We start from the raw sequence: 17,234 nt of genomic DNA, 5'->3' as shown, positions 1-17,234 counted from the left end.
ATTTTGGATGCCTACTAATATATGCAAATAGATAGGTACTCGTTTTTCGAATTTTGAAGATTTGCAAATTTTTGACCTCTTTGACGATTCAAAATGTAAAAGTTACCTTCGCCAAAGAATTTCCAAGATATTTATTATAACAAGTTAGGTACTTAAAAATTATGCTGATCCAAATATTTTCAGAAAGTGGGATAAGTTACAAAATATGTATGTATAATTCTATGTAGTAATGTACTGCAATTCATTATAACAAACTGTTCATCAATTTTCTTATCACCACTACCACCAATTTCTGCCTCAAATAAACGGGATTTATCTTGTCTCAAAAGAATCAACACGTATTGTCGAAACACCATGAAACAAGAGAGAATCTCAAGTACATCAAATAAAAAAACAAAAAACAGTAATATCTCCTATGATGATTTAAGCCTTTTAGTTTGATGGTATACCTATATGAGGAGACAAAAAAAACCTTGCCGACCCTGTTTCCAAGGCTACGAGCCGCCACTGATCGCTAGTAGGAGCAGACGCATCAAAAACAACTCGTAGTTTAGTCGTTACACTAGATTCCTTCGTAACACCGTGATGAGGGAGAAAATATTCGAAATTCTGGCATTCTGCTTCCTCACTAATTGTCATATGATTCAGATCGATATATTCTGACATGAATTGCTTGTATCGTTGGTGTAATATAGGATCCCGTTTGAATTTGCGCTCTAGAGCATAGAAACGATTTTCTGCCTGAAGTTTAGAGTTTCCTAAAAATGATGGGCTTTGCACTAATGGCATGCGCACTACGAAGCGACCTGAAGAATCCCTGATAGTAGTATCCTTAAATAGGCTTTCACAAAATTGTTCAGTTTCGGACAATGGTTTGCTGTTTGTAAGTTCCTCTACTTCCCAGAATTTAGCTAGTTTATCCAATAGTTCCTGATTTATGCTTAAATTGCAGGACACGTTTTTTATAGATTCAGTAACTTTAATGGGTACTGAGACTACCCACCCTAAAGACGTTTCAAATAATAGCGGCATATTTTTTCCTAGTGAATGCCTTTTCGTTCCTAAAATTGACCAAAATAGATCTGCTCCAACCAATATATCAATTGGGGCCGGTGTATTGAAGTAACGATCTGCCAAAATAATATCATTTGGAATTGAGTAAGCCTGTACATTAATTCGGTATCCTGGTAGTGTTCCCGTGATTTGATTTAAAACGTAACAACTTAAACCAGCTTCAAAGTTCCCATGTGTTGACCTTATTGATATTTTACATTTTTTGTTGACCTTTAAAATATTGTTTGATATGCCAGAAATAGATAAATCTGCTTTCTGAGTGTGAATACCCAACCTCTCTTGCAAACCCGATGTTATAAAGGATGTCTACGAACCACAGTCTAAGAGTGCCCTAACCTTGTGAAGTTTGTTTAATTTGTCAGCAACTAATACATAGGCTGTAGATAAAATAACTTGATTTGTTAATGAGCTCACCGTGCTACCATTTAATGAAACACTTTCTGTTTGCAATGCTATAGCATCTGTATTTGCAGAGCTATAATTAGCTGTATTGTTTTTATCATGCAAAATTGTATTGTGCCATTTTTTGCATTCTTTGCATGGCCCTAGCCTACATTTTCTTGTAGAGTGCCCTGGTTTTAAGCAGTTATAACATAGATTTTCCTTTTTTACAAAGTCTCTTTTGTGTACTAAACTTAAATGTAAAAATTCAGGACATGTGTAAATTGTGTGATCCTTCTTGCAATAACTCCATTGTTGGTTAGTATTAAAATTGGAAGCAACTAAAGACCTACCTGTATTGGGTGGTGAGCTTTGTTTATTGTGAACGTAATTGCCCCTAGAATCTGTTTTATTAATTGCAAAATTATTTTTCGCTTCTAATGTATCACAAAAATTAGCACGCCCCTGTAAGAACTCTAGAAATTGTGTTAAAGTGGGCAAATTGTCCAGTTTACAAGTTTGTCTTTCCCATTCTAAACTTGAACCCAAATCTAATTTATTCTTGAACCAAAATATTAATAGAGGATCCCAATTAGTGATATCTTGCCCTAATTGTTCAATTGCTCCTATATGTTTATGAATATCGTCTACAAAATTTTGAACCTTTTCTGCTGTTGGTATATTTTGAATATTTTCTATAGAAAAAATAGCTTTAATATGTTCATAAATAAGTTTTTTCTTATTCTCGAACCTACTTGTAATAGTGTCCCATGCAACGTCATAATTATCTGCCGAATATTTTATTTTAGAAATACAAGTTAGCGCAGTTCCTTCTAACGCACCCCGTAAATAGTGGAACGTTTGTATATTGTTTAATCGATTATTGTTATGAATAAGAGCTTTATAGAGCCCCTTTATAGAGCTTTATCTGAACGTTAACCACGAGTCAAACCATCCGTTAAACCGAGGGAGAGATATGTTAGGGAGCTTGATACCTTCTGTTTGTTGATAAACTGTCGATGACTGAGAATCTCCCGAGCGCGTAGATTTGCATTCGTCATCGTTATCGCCGGAGCCCCCTTCTAAAATAAGTTTTACTACCGCCATGGCATCAAAAAATGCATTCTCGAATAGTTGCTGTTCGATTAGCTGATTTCCAGCTTGATCGTCAGGCTGCAGTTCAACAAGTTCATTGTGATATGATTTAAATTCCGATAAGTAATTCTCTGCATGAGAGAATTACTTATCGGAACTTACTACTTACTGCAGGCGGGTGTGGGGTAATACTGCACTTTGGTTGCATTGGTGGTGTATTGGCTAAACGTGCAGGGCAGGGTATGGTGCTGATAGAAAAGGCATTCAGGCATCAAATATCCAAAAATCTTTTCAGGCCATAATAATGAAAAGACCTTCTCCAAACGCAATAAAAACTTATACTGAAATGATGGCATCTCCTGAGGTAAAATGTTCCGGAAGTAAAATGAGCCTCCGTTCGGATCTCCGGGTGAGGACTATCTCAGGGGGAACACCATTACAGGTTAGAAAATTAGGATAGGGTCTTGGAATCTTGGTAGTCTTACAGGTAAGAGTCTGGAGTTAGTGGATGCGCTCAAACGAAGAAGAGTTCAAATTGCTTGTATTCAAGAAACTAGGTGGAAAGGACAAAGGGCGAAAGAACTAGGTGAAGGATACAAATTGTGGTATGTAGGGAGTAGTAACACTAGAAATGGAGTTGGTATAATTGCTGATAGTGAAATGAAAGATAACGCAGTAGAAGTTGTAAGAACGAGTGATAGAATGATGTCAGTGAAATTTGTAATTGATAAAGAGGTATTGAATGTTGTGTGTGTGTATGCTCCCCAAACAGGTCTGGGTGAGAATGAAAGAAGAGCTTTCTATGATCAATTAGGAGACGTACTGAGTGATATTCCAGCAGAGGAGAAAGTTATAATAGGAGGTGATTTCAATGCACATGTGGGCCAAACCAAGACAGGATATGAAACAATACATGGGGGATTAGGCTTTGGAACTAGAAATGAAGCTGGGGATGACATGCTTGAATTAGCAACAGCATTGGATATGGCGATTGTTAACACATTCTTTAAAAAGAGAGAAACTCAACTTATTACCTACAAAAGTGGACAACATCAATCCCAAATAGACTACTTCATGATAAGGAAAGAAGACATACGTGAATGTAAGGACTGCAAGGTAATAGTGAGTGAGACAGTAAGCCAACAACATAAGCTGCTTCTTCTGGACATCGAAGTAAAAAGCGAAACTAAACAAAAATATCGGAGAGGACCACAAAAAATCAAGTGGTGGCTGCTGAAAGATGAGAAAGAAGGTCTATTCAGGAGAAGAATAGTAGAAAAAATATGTTGGAACATGAAAGGAAGCCCTAATACAATTTGGAGAAAAATGGCCAGTAGTATTAGAGAGACTGCTATTGAAATACTTGGGAAAACGTCAGGAAAAAAGTTTGAGCATAAAGAGACTTGGTGGTGGTCAAACGAAGTACAAGGAAAAATAAAAGAGAAGAGAATATTATATAAAAAGTGGCAAGAAACCAGATCCGACATAGATCTTCAAAACTATATGGTGGCGAAAAAGGAAGCGAAAGTAGCAGTAGCAAAAGCCAAAGCAGAAGCGTATTCAAACCTATACGATCAACTTGATACCAGGGAAGGCGAAACGAAGATATATAAAATAGCCAAACAGAGAGCAAAGAAAGCAAAAGATTTTAATCAGATTAGATGTATCCGAGATGAAAATAATAAAATACTAGTTCACGAAAGGGAAGTCAAAAAGAGATGGAGAAAGTACTTTGACAGCTTATTAAATGAAGAATTTGACAGACAGCCTGTAGAGCCAACGGAGACAGTAGCAGCAATGGTCACCAAAATAACCAACGAGGAAGTGGCTCAAGCGCTTCAAAAAATAAAGAAAGGAAAAGCGGTAGGACCAGATGATATTCCTGGGGAAGTATGGAGAGCATTGGGAGAGACAGGAACAAGGTGGCTAGCAGGTCTATTTAATAGAATTATGGAAGTCGGACAAATGCCAGACGAATGGAGAAGCAGTATACTGGTACCTGTTTACAAAAACAAGGGAGATATACAACAATGTACAAACTACAGGGCTATAAAACTGCTTAGCCACACCATGAAAATATGGGAAAGAGTAATTGACAGACGGATACGTGAAGAGACCGAAATATCCGAGAATCAATTTGGCTTTATGCAGGGTAGATCAACAACAGATGCAATTTTCATTATAAGGCAATTGATGGAAAAATACAGGAGTAAAGAAACAAACGCTCATATGGTATTCATTGATCTTGAGAAAGCATATGATAGAGTTCCTCGAGAGATTCTGTGGTGGGCACTCAATAAGAAAGGAGTCCCTGGTGAATATGTAAAGATTGTGAGGGATATGTATGAGGGAGTAACGACTAGTGTTAGGACAGGTGTGGGAGAGACTGATAAATTTCATGTGAAAGTAGGATTGCACCAAGGTTCTGTGCTTAGTCCGTATTTATTCTCATTAGTTGTGGACCAGATAACAACGAAACTACAGGGTAACATTCCATGGTGCTTAATGTATGCTGATGATGTCGTGTTAGTAGGAAATAGTGAAAGAGACCTAGAACAAAAACTGGAACAGTGGAGACAAGCTCTGGAGGAAAAAGGTTTAAAACTTAGTAGGACAAAAACAGAGTATTTGGAATGTTCATTTAAAGATGGAGCTACTACAAATAAAATGGTATCTTTGGATGGTGAAATGATTGTGAAAAGCAATAGTTTTAAGTACCTAGGATCGGTATTACAGAGTAATGGAGAAATAGATGGAGATGCATGCAGTAGAATTAGGGCTGGATGGATGAAGTGGAAAGAAGCGAGTGGTGTGTTGTGTGACAGAAAAATTCCAATGAAGCTGAAGGGAAAATTCTATAAAACAGCCATAAGACCGGCTATGATGTACGGAACTGAATGTTGGGCAGTGAAAAAGAAAGAGGAACAACGAATGCATGTGGCGGAAATGAGAATGCTTAGATGGATGAGTGGAGTGACAAAGAAGGATAAAATTAGAAATGAGTATATTAGGGGAAGTCTAGGTGTGGCACCAATTGATGCCAAAATGAGAGAGCATAGGTTAAGATGGTTTGGTCATGTTCAACGTCGAGACGTTAATCACCCAATACGAAGAATAGCTGAAGTGCAGATTCCTGGAAGGAGTAGGAGAGGAAGACCAAAGAAGACCTGGGGGGAGGCGATAAGGCAGGACATGTTGGTAAAGGGGATTAACATTGATATGACCCAAGACAGAATTGTGTGGAGAAATGCAATTAGGGAAGCCGACCCCGCATAGGGATAAGGCAAAGAGAATGATGAAGTAATTCTCTGCATGACTATATCGTTCCTGAAGTTTAATTATATCTACGCGGCTTAAATCGGTTTTACCGGCAATATGGTCTAAATATTTTGAAAAGATCGTTAACCCGGCCTTAACCGTGCCTCGTTTTTTGATTAATTTCGCTAACTCGGCCATTTTATAGCAAATACTAAATCTCTCACCAATAGCTACAAGTATGATTCATAAAAGGGAATAATTATTGAAATAGGAGACTCACCAATGCGATGCGTTGTTTATCGATAGCCAAATATATTTCTCCACCGTCTCCTTGTCGCCTCTTATCACGATGACCCGGTAATTGGATGGAGTTTTTGTTGCTTAGGTTATATGGCACGTGCACTGTTCACTGTTATAGTTTATTGTTTATTTTCACCCGATCACTGCTGTTACAATATCCGGCTCGAAGGACCAAATTTATTTGTAATTGGAATAAATGAACCGATTAAGCCTTCAAATAGTATTTTATTACAAGTGAAAATAACCGTACAGTACAAAAATTTATGCACACGCTAATATTGCAAAAATAGAATGATTAATGTCTCTTGTCATCTTGTCAATTTTCTTTCTACGCGCTGTCAGGAAATCTGGCCTCGCCACATGCAGGACCGACAGCTACACAATGCGCAATGTACACAATAGACCAGTGAGTGGCGCCAACAGTATATGTGGTCCAAATTATGTGCTTCTATCATTAAATGCACAATTCTTATAATATTTGCACGAATCTGCCGCACTAATGTAATATGTCGCTGAAAAACATTAAAGCAAATTTGAAGTTGAGAGAAGAAAACAATTAATTTATGTACGGAGATAACAAAAAGGCAGGTCATAAGTTAAATAACATATTTTGGGACCAAACATAGTTCGATTGAACCTAACTTATCTTAGTAGGTACAAAAATGTGCATATCAAAAAAAGTTACAGCCCTTTGAAGTTACAAAATGAAATTTGATTGTTTCCAATTTTTCGAAAACTATAAGAGATTTTATTGAAAATGTACATGTGACATTCTTACGGTACGAACATCTTAAAAAAAATAAAAGTGAAATTTGTGCATCCCATAAAAATTTTATGGGGGTTTGGATTCCTGAAACCCCCCCAAATATTTGTGTACCTTCCAATTAAATTATTGTAGTACCATTAGTTAAACTTAATGTTTTTAAAACTTTTTTGTCTCTTAGTACTTTTTCGATAAGACAGCTGTTATAACTAGATATTTTAAACATTTGTAAAATCCAACACATATTATATGATAATTACATGTAAATGGATAAGTAAGTAAGATTATAGAATATTATTTTCACAATATTATTACCAGGTCTCTATAATCTTAGTTAAGCCAAATTTATCTTACGATGGGACGTGGACGGTACGTGCCGTAGAACAATAGACGGCGCACGTCCCCGGTTTCGCCCCGTTCCGTTGTACGATAAACTAGTCAATGTTTCTAACATCAGACGATTCTTCAACGTACCCCGTAAGGCAGCTGTGTCGTCCACGTCCCTGTCCTAAAATAAATCAGGCTTTAATCATTTAAAAATATGTGTTGGATTCTACAAATGTTCAAATGTGTGATCAAATATATGATTTAATTTATGATGCATTTTTGTTACACCCTGCATATTTATTATTATTTATATCTTGATAGTCTTTGAGCCTTTGAGCACTGGGTATACAGACGACTATTAAAAATAAGCTGGGTCGACAGAGTTAGAAATGACGAGGTTCTTAGACGGCTGAACCAAACAACACAGTCAATATAATAAAAAGACGCAAGTAGGAATACTTAGGTCACATTATGAGACACCCTGAAAAATACGATATTTTACATCTGATCATTCAGGAAAAGATGCAGGGTAAACGTGGTCCTGGTAGAAGAAGATCATCCTGGCTCTAAAAAATATAAGGCACTGGTATGGAAAATCGACTACATCGTTCTTCAGAGCTGTTGTCAATGAAGTCACGATACCGAATATTAGGGCATTAATGAGGGTATTTGGCTCCAAATTCCATTCTACTATATCGATTTACTTGATATTTTCACAGTAAGTAGGGAATAGCTCAAGAAACAAAGTCTACCCTATGCCGATCGCTTTTATCTTAGGGGTGGTTCCCACCCTTTCTCGGGGGTGAAAAATGTTTTGGTTAAAATAGCCACGGAATAGGATAGAGAACCTAATTTTAAACAAAAACTGTTCTATAATTATTTTTGAAGTTATACTTCTTTACGATCGAGAGTGAAATTTTATAATACCGGGCGCATGCACACACAGACAGTATGTAGTTCGTTGCTAATCTTTCAAGATACCTATGTATGTATCAGCGCTGTCAGCGTAAATAAGTCATTAAAAGGATATATTAGTGTTTTTAGTAAATGTATTATTTATTATACTTTTTGAGTCTTTGGATTTGTCTTCCTCGGGAATAAGATATTTTATAATAATAGTAAGAATATTTAAAGTATATTTGTATACTTCACTTGGTCTATTCAATTTGTCAGTATGTATGAGAAATCTTATAACCTGTCAAAGCGAAGGGAATATAGCTCAGTGGGAGAGCGTGTGACCGGAGATCGATAGGTCCCGGGTTCAAATCCCGGACGATTCATATTCTTTTTTTTTTTAATTTTTGGTGTCGTTTTAATAAAAAATTTTTAAAAGTGGTAGGTAAGAAAGCTAGTTTAATATTTAAATAAAATACAAATAACCTGTTAAGTATATTTATTTCTTTGAAATTATATAATAGAAGTATAACTTCTTACGTGCGTACAAAGTACACACACACACACATTCTTTTTTTTTTTGAAAACTCAATACTTTTGGAGTTATCGTGGTTGAAAATTGGCTATTTTCGTTAAAAAATGACACCATTTCGGACGGATTTTTGAGAATACCTTAAAAACTATGCATCTAACAAAAAAACTATATAAAAATATTTCTGTAGGTTATAAAAAACAAAGAGATTCGTTCCTTTATAAATTTTCTAGTTAAACTACAAAGAGGGATATGGTAGGTAAGAAGAGTTTATGTTTTTTCTGGCGCATGCTCAAATCGGTGTATTCAACTTGAAATAACAGAGAAACTGTCGATTTTAGGTAAAGACCTTTAAAATGAGCAATACTAAATGTCGATTACATTCAAACTAAGCGAGATATTCTGCAAAAAAGTTGATGACTAATGTATTTTAAGAAGAAATGAGAAGTATATTTAACCCCTCATTCATCAGAATTTAAATACATCGTTTTCCTTCTATAATTCTTTTTATTATAGTGTTACATATTTCTATGCTCAAAAAATTGGAATGGATTAAAATAAATGGGTTTTGAAAAAAAAATAAGATCAAATTATAGAGCTCATTTTTAAATTTTCTTAAAAATCTTCCTTTTCCTCCATGTAACTCGAAAAAGATAAGAGATACGAAAAAAAGATACCACACAAAAATGTAGGGCTTTTTCAGATGAAAATTTCCTTTTTATTTTTCATTACTGTATCTCTTATCATTTTCAAGTTACATGAAGAAAAAGAAAGATTTTTAAGAAAATTTAAAAATGCTCTCTATAATTTGATCTTTTTTTTAAACCATTTATTTTAAACCCGTCCAACTTTTTGAACATAGAAATAGCACTATAATAAAAGGTATTGTGGAAGGAAAATGATGCATTTACATTTTGGTGGATGAAGGTTAAAATTACTCCTCATTTTTTCTCAAATACATTAGTTGTGAATTTTGTTTGCAGAATATCTCGCTTAGTTTTAATGTAATGGACCTTTAATATAGCTCATTTTAAAGGTCTTTTCAAGCACTACAAAAAGTATTAGTAGCATTATACACCTAAAATCGACCGTTTCTCTGTTTTTTTTAAGTTGAATACACCAATTTGAGAATGTACCAAAAAACAAACTAGTTTCACCTACCATTTCTCTTTTTCTATTACTTATAACTAGAAGATTTATGAAGGCAAGTGCCTCTTTGTTTTTTTTATAACCTACAAAAATGTTTAATATAGTTTTTTTAGTTAGATGCATAGTTTTTAAGGTATTCGCCAAAAACCGTTCGAAAAGGTATTGTTTCAATGAAAATGGCCAATTTTCAACCACGAATATCTCAAAAAGTATTGAGTTTTCAAAAAAAATTATAGAATAGTTTTTGCTTAGAATTAGGTTCTCTAGCGAATACTGTGGTAATTTTAACCAAAAAATTTTCCACCCGTGAGAAGGCATCCAAAATAAAAGCACACATCGGCATAGGGTAGACTTTGAATTAGGAGATAAGTAGCGGCTAGGTCCAAAATTTCATTAAAATCCATGGACGAAGTAGGATAGAATTCGGAGGTAATATCCTATTCTTGCTCCCATTGACTGGCGTATATGGTAGCCAACACGATTATATAACGATCGGTAACGGTCATGGAACTAGAAAAATATATTTATTACAAATTTATATTTCCGACCTACATCCGTACAAATAATACAGGTTTATTATTCAGTTAGGTTTGTAAATATATTTTACTGCTTTAATTATAACATTTATATACCTATGTTTCTTATTTCCGCTTTATTTTTAGAATTATTACAAGAAAGCAAAATGACAATGACACAAAACAAGAAAAACAATTATTTTTTAAGGAATGGTGAACCCTTTCCAACACAGACCAGAAGCCATTCTCATATTCCTGAGATATCTATCAGACCTGGGAGCTCCAAGAAACGTTCAAGAGAAACTATAATGAATTCAGGAGTATATGAAAGAGAACAATTTTTTCCAAAACCTGCCTTATTTAATCGAGAGAAGGAAAAAGAAAAACTACAGAATCAAATGGCATATAATGCAGACATTGTCGTACATCAGAAGAAAGTAATAGAGAAAAAGATTTGCCAGGATAACAAAGAAGAAGTAAATCGCTTTGATCAGTGTAAGCATAGTGACCGGCAGTTACTTCTTATGTATTTTGTCACTCTCCTGTTAGCTACCTATTTACTAATTTGCACTTTGTTTTATCGTTCAGACACGGCGGAATGCGACACGACTCATATATCCTCTTTTTTTGCGTTTATCCTAATGTGAGGTCCAAGGGCGCCCACAGGATATTTCCTCAGGGGGGGCAAAGGGTATTGAAACAAAAAATACAAGAAAAATTGTTTTGCTGGTTAAAACGCAACACGGTTAGTGTCAGTAAAATGTTACTTAAATAATAATTGAATTCTTCTGGTGTCCATCGCAAATAAATCAATTACTTTCTGCATGAAGTTTTCTTTATTTTCTTTTATTTTTCTTCTGTGTACAGATAACAGGCATAGTCCACTTAGACGATTGTTCGACATCGTATTCCTTATCCAGGTCTTCACACGTTTGAGAGTGCTGTAAAAAAGTATCGAGGTTGTTATATTGTAATGTAAGTTTTAGAAGAACTGAAACACATGGATAAGAATATAACGTAATAAAATTATAGTTAGTTACCTGAATGATCGCTCGATGGTGCAAGTTGTTGGTGGCAGACAAAGAGCTATTTGGAAGGCTTTTGCTACTGACGGCAAAAAGCAGGCATGCTCATGCTCAAGAACCTCTATTAAGTTCAGTTTTTCCAAGGCCTTGGCATCTATCTCCGTGTTTTTCCAAAGGTCGAACCACAGAATTGATTGCTCCTTAAAGTTGTCTAACAATTGACAATACGTGCTGTTTATATTGTTAATAGACTTTTCAAAATCTTCCTTAGAAAGATCTTTCATGATTTTAGGGTGCAGATTGAAAATTTCAAATGATGGTTTGTTTCTATCTGAAAACCTATCTTTCAACGATTGAACCAAAGAATCCAAATAAGGCAAGAAAATGGACTTTCTATAGTATTCGTTGATAGTCTGGGTAGAGTGATTTGGTCTGTGAACCTGTCTCGCAGCAACACGAGGACATGTGAGCTCGATTCCAAGCTTGTTTGCTGTTGTTTCAACATTTGCCATAATGTTATCAAACTCTTTTTCTCCATTTTGTCGGTCTGAACTGAATAGCTCAGTAACCTTCTGAATGTGTTTTGATATCTTCAAAATATCTACACTGACACCTTGTAACATTTGCGTAACGATTTCTAACTTGGCAGAGTATTTGGCAATCACATGTAGACATATCACAAATGCTGTATTTGTAACTGCGCAATGAAGCTGGAAAGCTTTCTGCCTTGTGTCACGGTTACCTTCAGTCGATAGAGTCTGAAGTGCTTCAGCGATGCTAACAAACTGCTCACTAAACTTTCGAATTGCTTTATATTTTTCGGTCCATCTGGTTTCACATAGTTTTTGAAGAGTTCCCACTATTGCCCTTCTTTGGCCATTCTGCCGAAAAAATGTTATAACTTCTTTAACTGTGCCAGTTGTATTCCTGATTTGTGGTATGTCATTTAAATCATTGACTACTAAATTTAGCCGATGACTGGCGCAATGAAAATATAGAGCTTTTGGGTATTTCTCAGTTATTCTTTTATGTACTCCAGTTATTTCCCCAGCCATTGTACTACAACCATCATATCCTTGGCCAACAACATTTTCCAAGTTCAAGCCCCAATTTGTTAATGTTAAAGTAATAGCATTTGCTATATGTTCAGCATCTAAACTTTTTAATGGGGTGAAACCAAGGAAGTCTTCTCTGATGCAATTTTCACTTTTATCAAAATATCTCACGCCCAGAGAGAGTTGTTCTGTACCAGTAATGTCCATTGTTTCGTCTGCTAAAATGGAAAATATTTCATTATCATTGATTTTTGTAACTAACTCGTCTCTTAAAACCGTTGCACATAAATCAATGATCTCATTTTGTGTCCTATGGGAAATGTACATTGCATTTTTCGGCGCATTTTTCAGATGGTCTTCTAAAACAGAATCACCAGCTTCTTTCCTAAAATGTAAAAGGTTATTGAATACAGCATCCTCATTGGTATGACCTCTTAATGGTAAGTCATGTAGTGCACTAAACAAAATTGAAGAAACAATGGATTTTAGTTTCGCCAAACCATAATTTGCAAGACATTCAACATTTTTCTTTTCATTTTTCATGACAGATATAAAGTTACTTGAGTTTTCAGATGCTTGTCTGTGCCATTCAGAGTTCATATGCGATTTCGCATTTTCATGAAACTTTCTGAAATTGGTGAATGGGCGATTTATAAAGCCCGGGCGGCATGCGCACCGAAAACGATGCGGTTCCATCCAAACATATGCGTCTCAGTCAGAAGGGATAAGGGATTAAGAAAAAATACATTTAAACTGGCATATCTCGTGAGCGATTATGATTAATATGGAATTTATTTTATAATATAAAGTAAGAGAGAGCTAAATATTTTTTACACGCTTTCGCCAAATTCTCAGGGGGGGCGATGGCCCCACCTGGCCCCTCCCTGGGGGCGCCCTTGGTGAGGTCAGTTTCTCTAATTACATTTATCAATAAGATTCCACTTTAGATTATACCAATATCAATCTCCTTTAAGCGTCTTCCCCAGTAGTCCAGGAACCGAAGCATTTCACCTCGCAATTTTTACAGAATGGATCGATTTGCTTGAAAATTTGAGAATAAGTAGTGGATAGTTCAAGAGTACCATGTACCATGGGGGCGGTTGCCACCCCATCTTAGGGGTGGAAATTTTTTATTATATTTTTACTGCAAAAGTTGATAAAAACATTCATTCTAAGCAAAAAATGTTTTATACATTTTTTTGATAAAATTAATACTTTTCGATTTATTCGCTATCGAAAGTGTGAGTTTTATACAGAAAAAATCAATGTTTTTCGATATATACTCATTTACTATTCACTCAATTTTTTCCGTAGAAAAAATTTTTTTAAACCAAGTTCTAGGGAATTGAATAACCTACAATTTTTTCGTATCTCTGGTGCTAATCTTTATATTCTGAAGAAAATGGCATTTTTTACCAAGCTACAAAATCGTTATTCGCTTTTAACTCTTATTTTTTTTAAAAAATAATCATTCTAAGTCAGTCAAACTTCTATAATCTATTAATAATACATAAATAAAGAAGAATGAATAAGGCCAATGACTAAAAGCACAGCTAACTTACATTTTTATGCTTCCAATTGGATTTCTTTTTTTTTTTCACAAATATTGATTTTTTAACCGTAACCTTTTTAATTTTTATCTTATAGCCACTTTACACGATGCAAGTAATTGCGAAATTTATTGCACAAGTTCTTGCAGCAATAACTTCTGCAATAAGTTGCAAGTAGCTTTCTGCAATAAAGTGATTACACAGTGCAAGTAATTGCATAAACTGACATGAAATGGACAGAAACTTTGACATACCATAAATTTTGGGTTATGTTGTTTTTATAAATTAAAAATGTAATTTTTTGAGTAGAGTTATCAGATATATTAGATTGAAAATGTTAGATTATAATTTGAGAAAAGTATTATGTATAACAAAATCAATTAATACCTAATGCAAGTATACCTATAATACATTATTCATTTACAAAAGGAAACAAGTTGTTAAATACAAAAGAAATAAAAATAGAATATAGTTTCTTTAATCCCTATGTTGCATAATTAAAGTTATCCCCCAGAATAATGTTATCTGTGAAGCGTGAAATTGGTAAAAAGTTCCTCTAGTTTTGTCAAAAATTGCTTAGTTTGAAATTTAGGATGACAGAATGTCAAAACAAACAGTGTAGCCTTAAAAGTTACTAAAAATATACCCAAATTGCAGAAAAAATTGCATGAAAAATAGGACATGTTCTATCTAGCTGCAACTTCTTGCAGCAAGAAATTGCTGCAAGAAGTTGCAGCTTTTATGTGCAATTCGCGTATGACACGATGCAATTTCTATTGCTGCAAGAAATTGTGCAATTAATTGCGCAATTAGTTGCATGGTGTAAAGTGGCTATTAGAAAGTTTGGTAAAAAATAATTTTGTAGGTTTTTACAAGATATATAAGACTATTAATATTAAATCCTTTTAAAAACCTCTGTCGCAAAAAGTGGTGACTTTGAAAGGGTTGGTAAAGGTGATTTTTGCATGTTATTACAAGATTTAATTGTCAATAGCTCACTCAATTTTTACCGTAGAAAAAATTTTTTCAAACCAGGTTCTTGGGAATCAAATAAACTACAATTTCATATTTAAATATTTTTTCGTATCTCTGATGATAATCTTTCTATTCTGAAGAAATGGGAATTTTTTACCAAACTTCAAAAATTCGATATTTGCTTTTGACTCCATTTTTTTTAAACTAATCATTCTAAACCAGTTAAACTTCTAGAACCCATTAATAATACATAAATAAAGAAGACGAAATAAGGTCAATGACTAATTTTAATCAGGGTGGTGATTAGGGGTTTGCTTTCGATCACTTTTTCGCTGAAAAATACAGGGTATGACATTCTTTTCATTATAAGCCCCTTAATTTTTGAGATAAAGACTTTTTTTATTTCTGGAGATAGATATTTTTAAATACTTCAAATTAGTTTAAACAAATTATCCTCGAAAAATGCATAGTTTTCCCGTCTTTTGACTTTGAAACTACAATATTTAGCATTTGACGAAGAAGAGCTAACAAATAATAAAGTATAGCTCGATTACTATTGGTCTTAAAGAAAATTAAAAAAAAATGGTTTTGTTGATTTTTCAAAAGGTACATTTTTGTTAAGCAAAGTTGTTTTGATAAAACGAAAACTTTTTGAGTTATTTGCAGAAAACTGATTAAAAACATTAATTTTTTTAATATAAAACTAACACTTTCGATAGAGAATAAATCGAAAACTATTAATTTTATCAAAAAAACATATAGAAATTTTTTGCTTAGAATGGATGTTTTTACCAACTTTTGCGGTCAAAATACAGTATGTCCCTGTAAGTTGTATCCATATGGAAAACTTTTTTATTATTAATTTTACGAAAAAAAGTTATTCTTTATAAAAAGCTCTGCATGGTCCAAAACCTGAGATTTAACCATCAAATATTAAATTTTTTGAATATTATACGAGGTATGTCAAAAAGTTTGAATTTCACTCAAGAGTAAAATAGCTTTATTTTTCGTAATATTGGAAATTGCTATTATGAAAAGTTGTTTGGAATTAAAAACTATATTCTAATATGCAATTACATCCTTCTAATTGAAATTTTTTTTTGAAAAATTATGGATAACTATCATTATTTTTTCAGTTATTTCAATCCTGATAACTCTTTTATTATTAATTTTACGAAAAAAAGTGATTCTTAATAAATAGTTCTGGATGGTCTAAAACTTAAAATTCAACCATCTTATATAAAATTTTATCAATTTTATACGAGATATGTCAAAAAAGATAAATTTAGATCAAAAGTGAGTACCTTTATAGTTCAGAATATTTCAATTAAAAGGATGTAATTAAATACTGAAACATAGTTTTTAATTATAAATAACTTTTCATAATAACAATTTTCGATATTGTGAAAAATAAACGTATTTTACTCTTGAGCGAAATTCATATTTTTTGACATACCTCGTATAAAATTGATAAAATTTGACATAAGATGTTTGTATTTTCGATTTGAGATCATGAAGAACTTTTTATTAAGAATCACTTTTTTTCGTACAATTAATAATATGAATTAAAATAACTGAGAATAATGTTAGTTATCCATAATTTTTCAAAAAAAATTTTTCAATTAGAAGGATGTAATTGCATATTAGAATATAGTTTTTAATTCCAAACAGAAATATGCTTTATTGTCATGAAAAATTTAACAATTTTATAGACAAAGCTTACAAGAATCATAAATAAAAACAATAACAAATACAATTTACTAAACTTATACAAATCGTCAATATAAATAAAACATAATAAAGTGAAATAAAAATCAGTAACAATCTATTGCAAAATTAAAAAAAAATTGCAAATTGCGTAATCTACCTTAGTAAGAAATTATAAGTTTTTTAATAAGTTATGCTGCTGCATATGACACTCAAATACAGATTAAGATTCTACTTATACATAAGAATACTGTAATTTCTTAGTTATTGGTTAAGAAACTCTGCTATTGAATAATATGGTCTTTCAGATAAATAGGCTTTTGTCATTTTACGGAACTTGGGGAAAGATGTTGCAGATTTAAGTTGTAGAGGGAGACGGTTGTATAGTTTTTTTGCAGAATATAATATAGATTTCTTTACTAACTCACTGGACGGGATCGGTAAATAGATGTCAAAAGTAGAATTTCTGGTGGAATAGTCATGTCTAGGTCTTGCTGGAAAGACATGTAGATGTTTACGAATTAAGCAAACAGTTTCTAAAATATATAAAGAAGGTAATGTTAGAATCCTGTGATCTTTGAAGTAGCTTCTGCAATGTGTTGTTCTTCTGAGGCCAAACAGATATCTTATTGCT

The 17,234-nt window shown here is 33.5% G+C and overlaps 1 protein-coding gene across 1 annotated transcript in view; it reads left to right on the top strand.

The window, feature by feature from the left end:
• Nucleotides 1-17,234, top strand: part of LOC126881271 (UPF0193 protein EVG1 homolog) — an 81,018-nt gene that overhangs the window by 49,482 nt on the left and 14,302 nt on the right. Inside the window, exon 2 of the mRNA XM_050645451.1 lies at nucleotides 10,436-10,783. Within this exon, the coding sequence (XP_050501408.1) occupies nucleotides 10,436-10,783 (348 nt within the window). The remainder of the gene's footprint in view (nucleotides 1-10,435; nucleotides 10,784-17,234) is intronic.

The sequence above is a fragment of the Diabrotica virgifera genome, chromosome 3 (assembly GCF_917563875.1).
Source record: "Diabrotica virgifera virgifera chromosome 3, PGI_DIABVI_V3a".
NCBI lineage: Eukaryota > Metazoa > Arthropoda > Insecta > Coleoptera > Chrysomelidae > Diabrotica > Diabrotica virgifera.
This window is presented reverse-complemented; position numbering and strand designations above follow the sequence as displayed.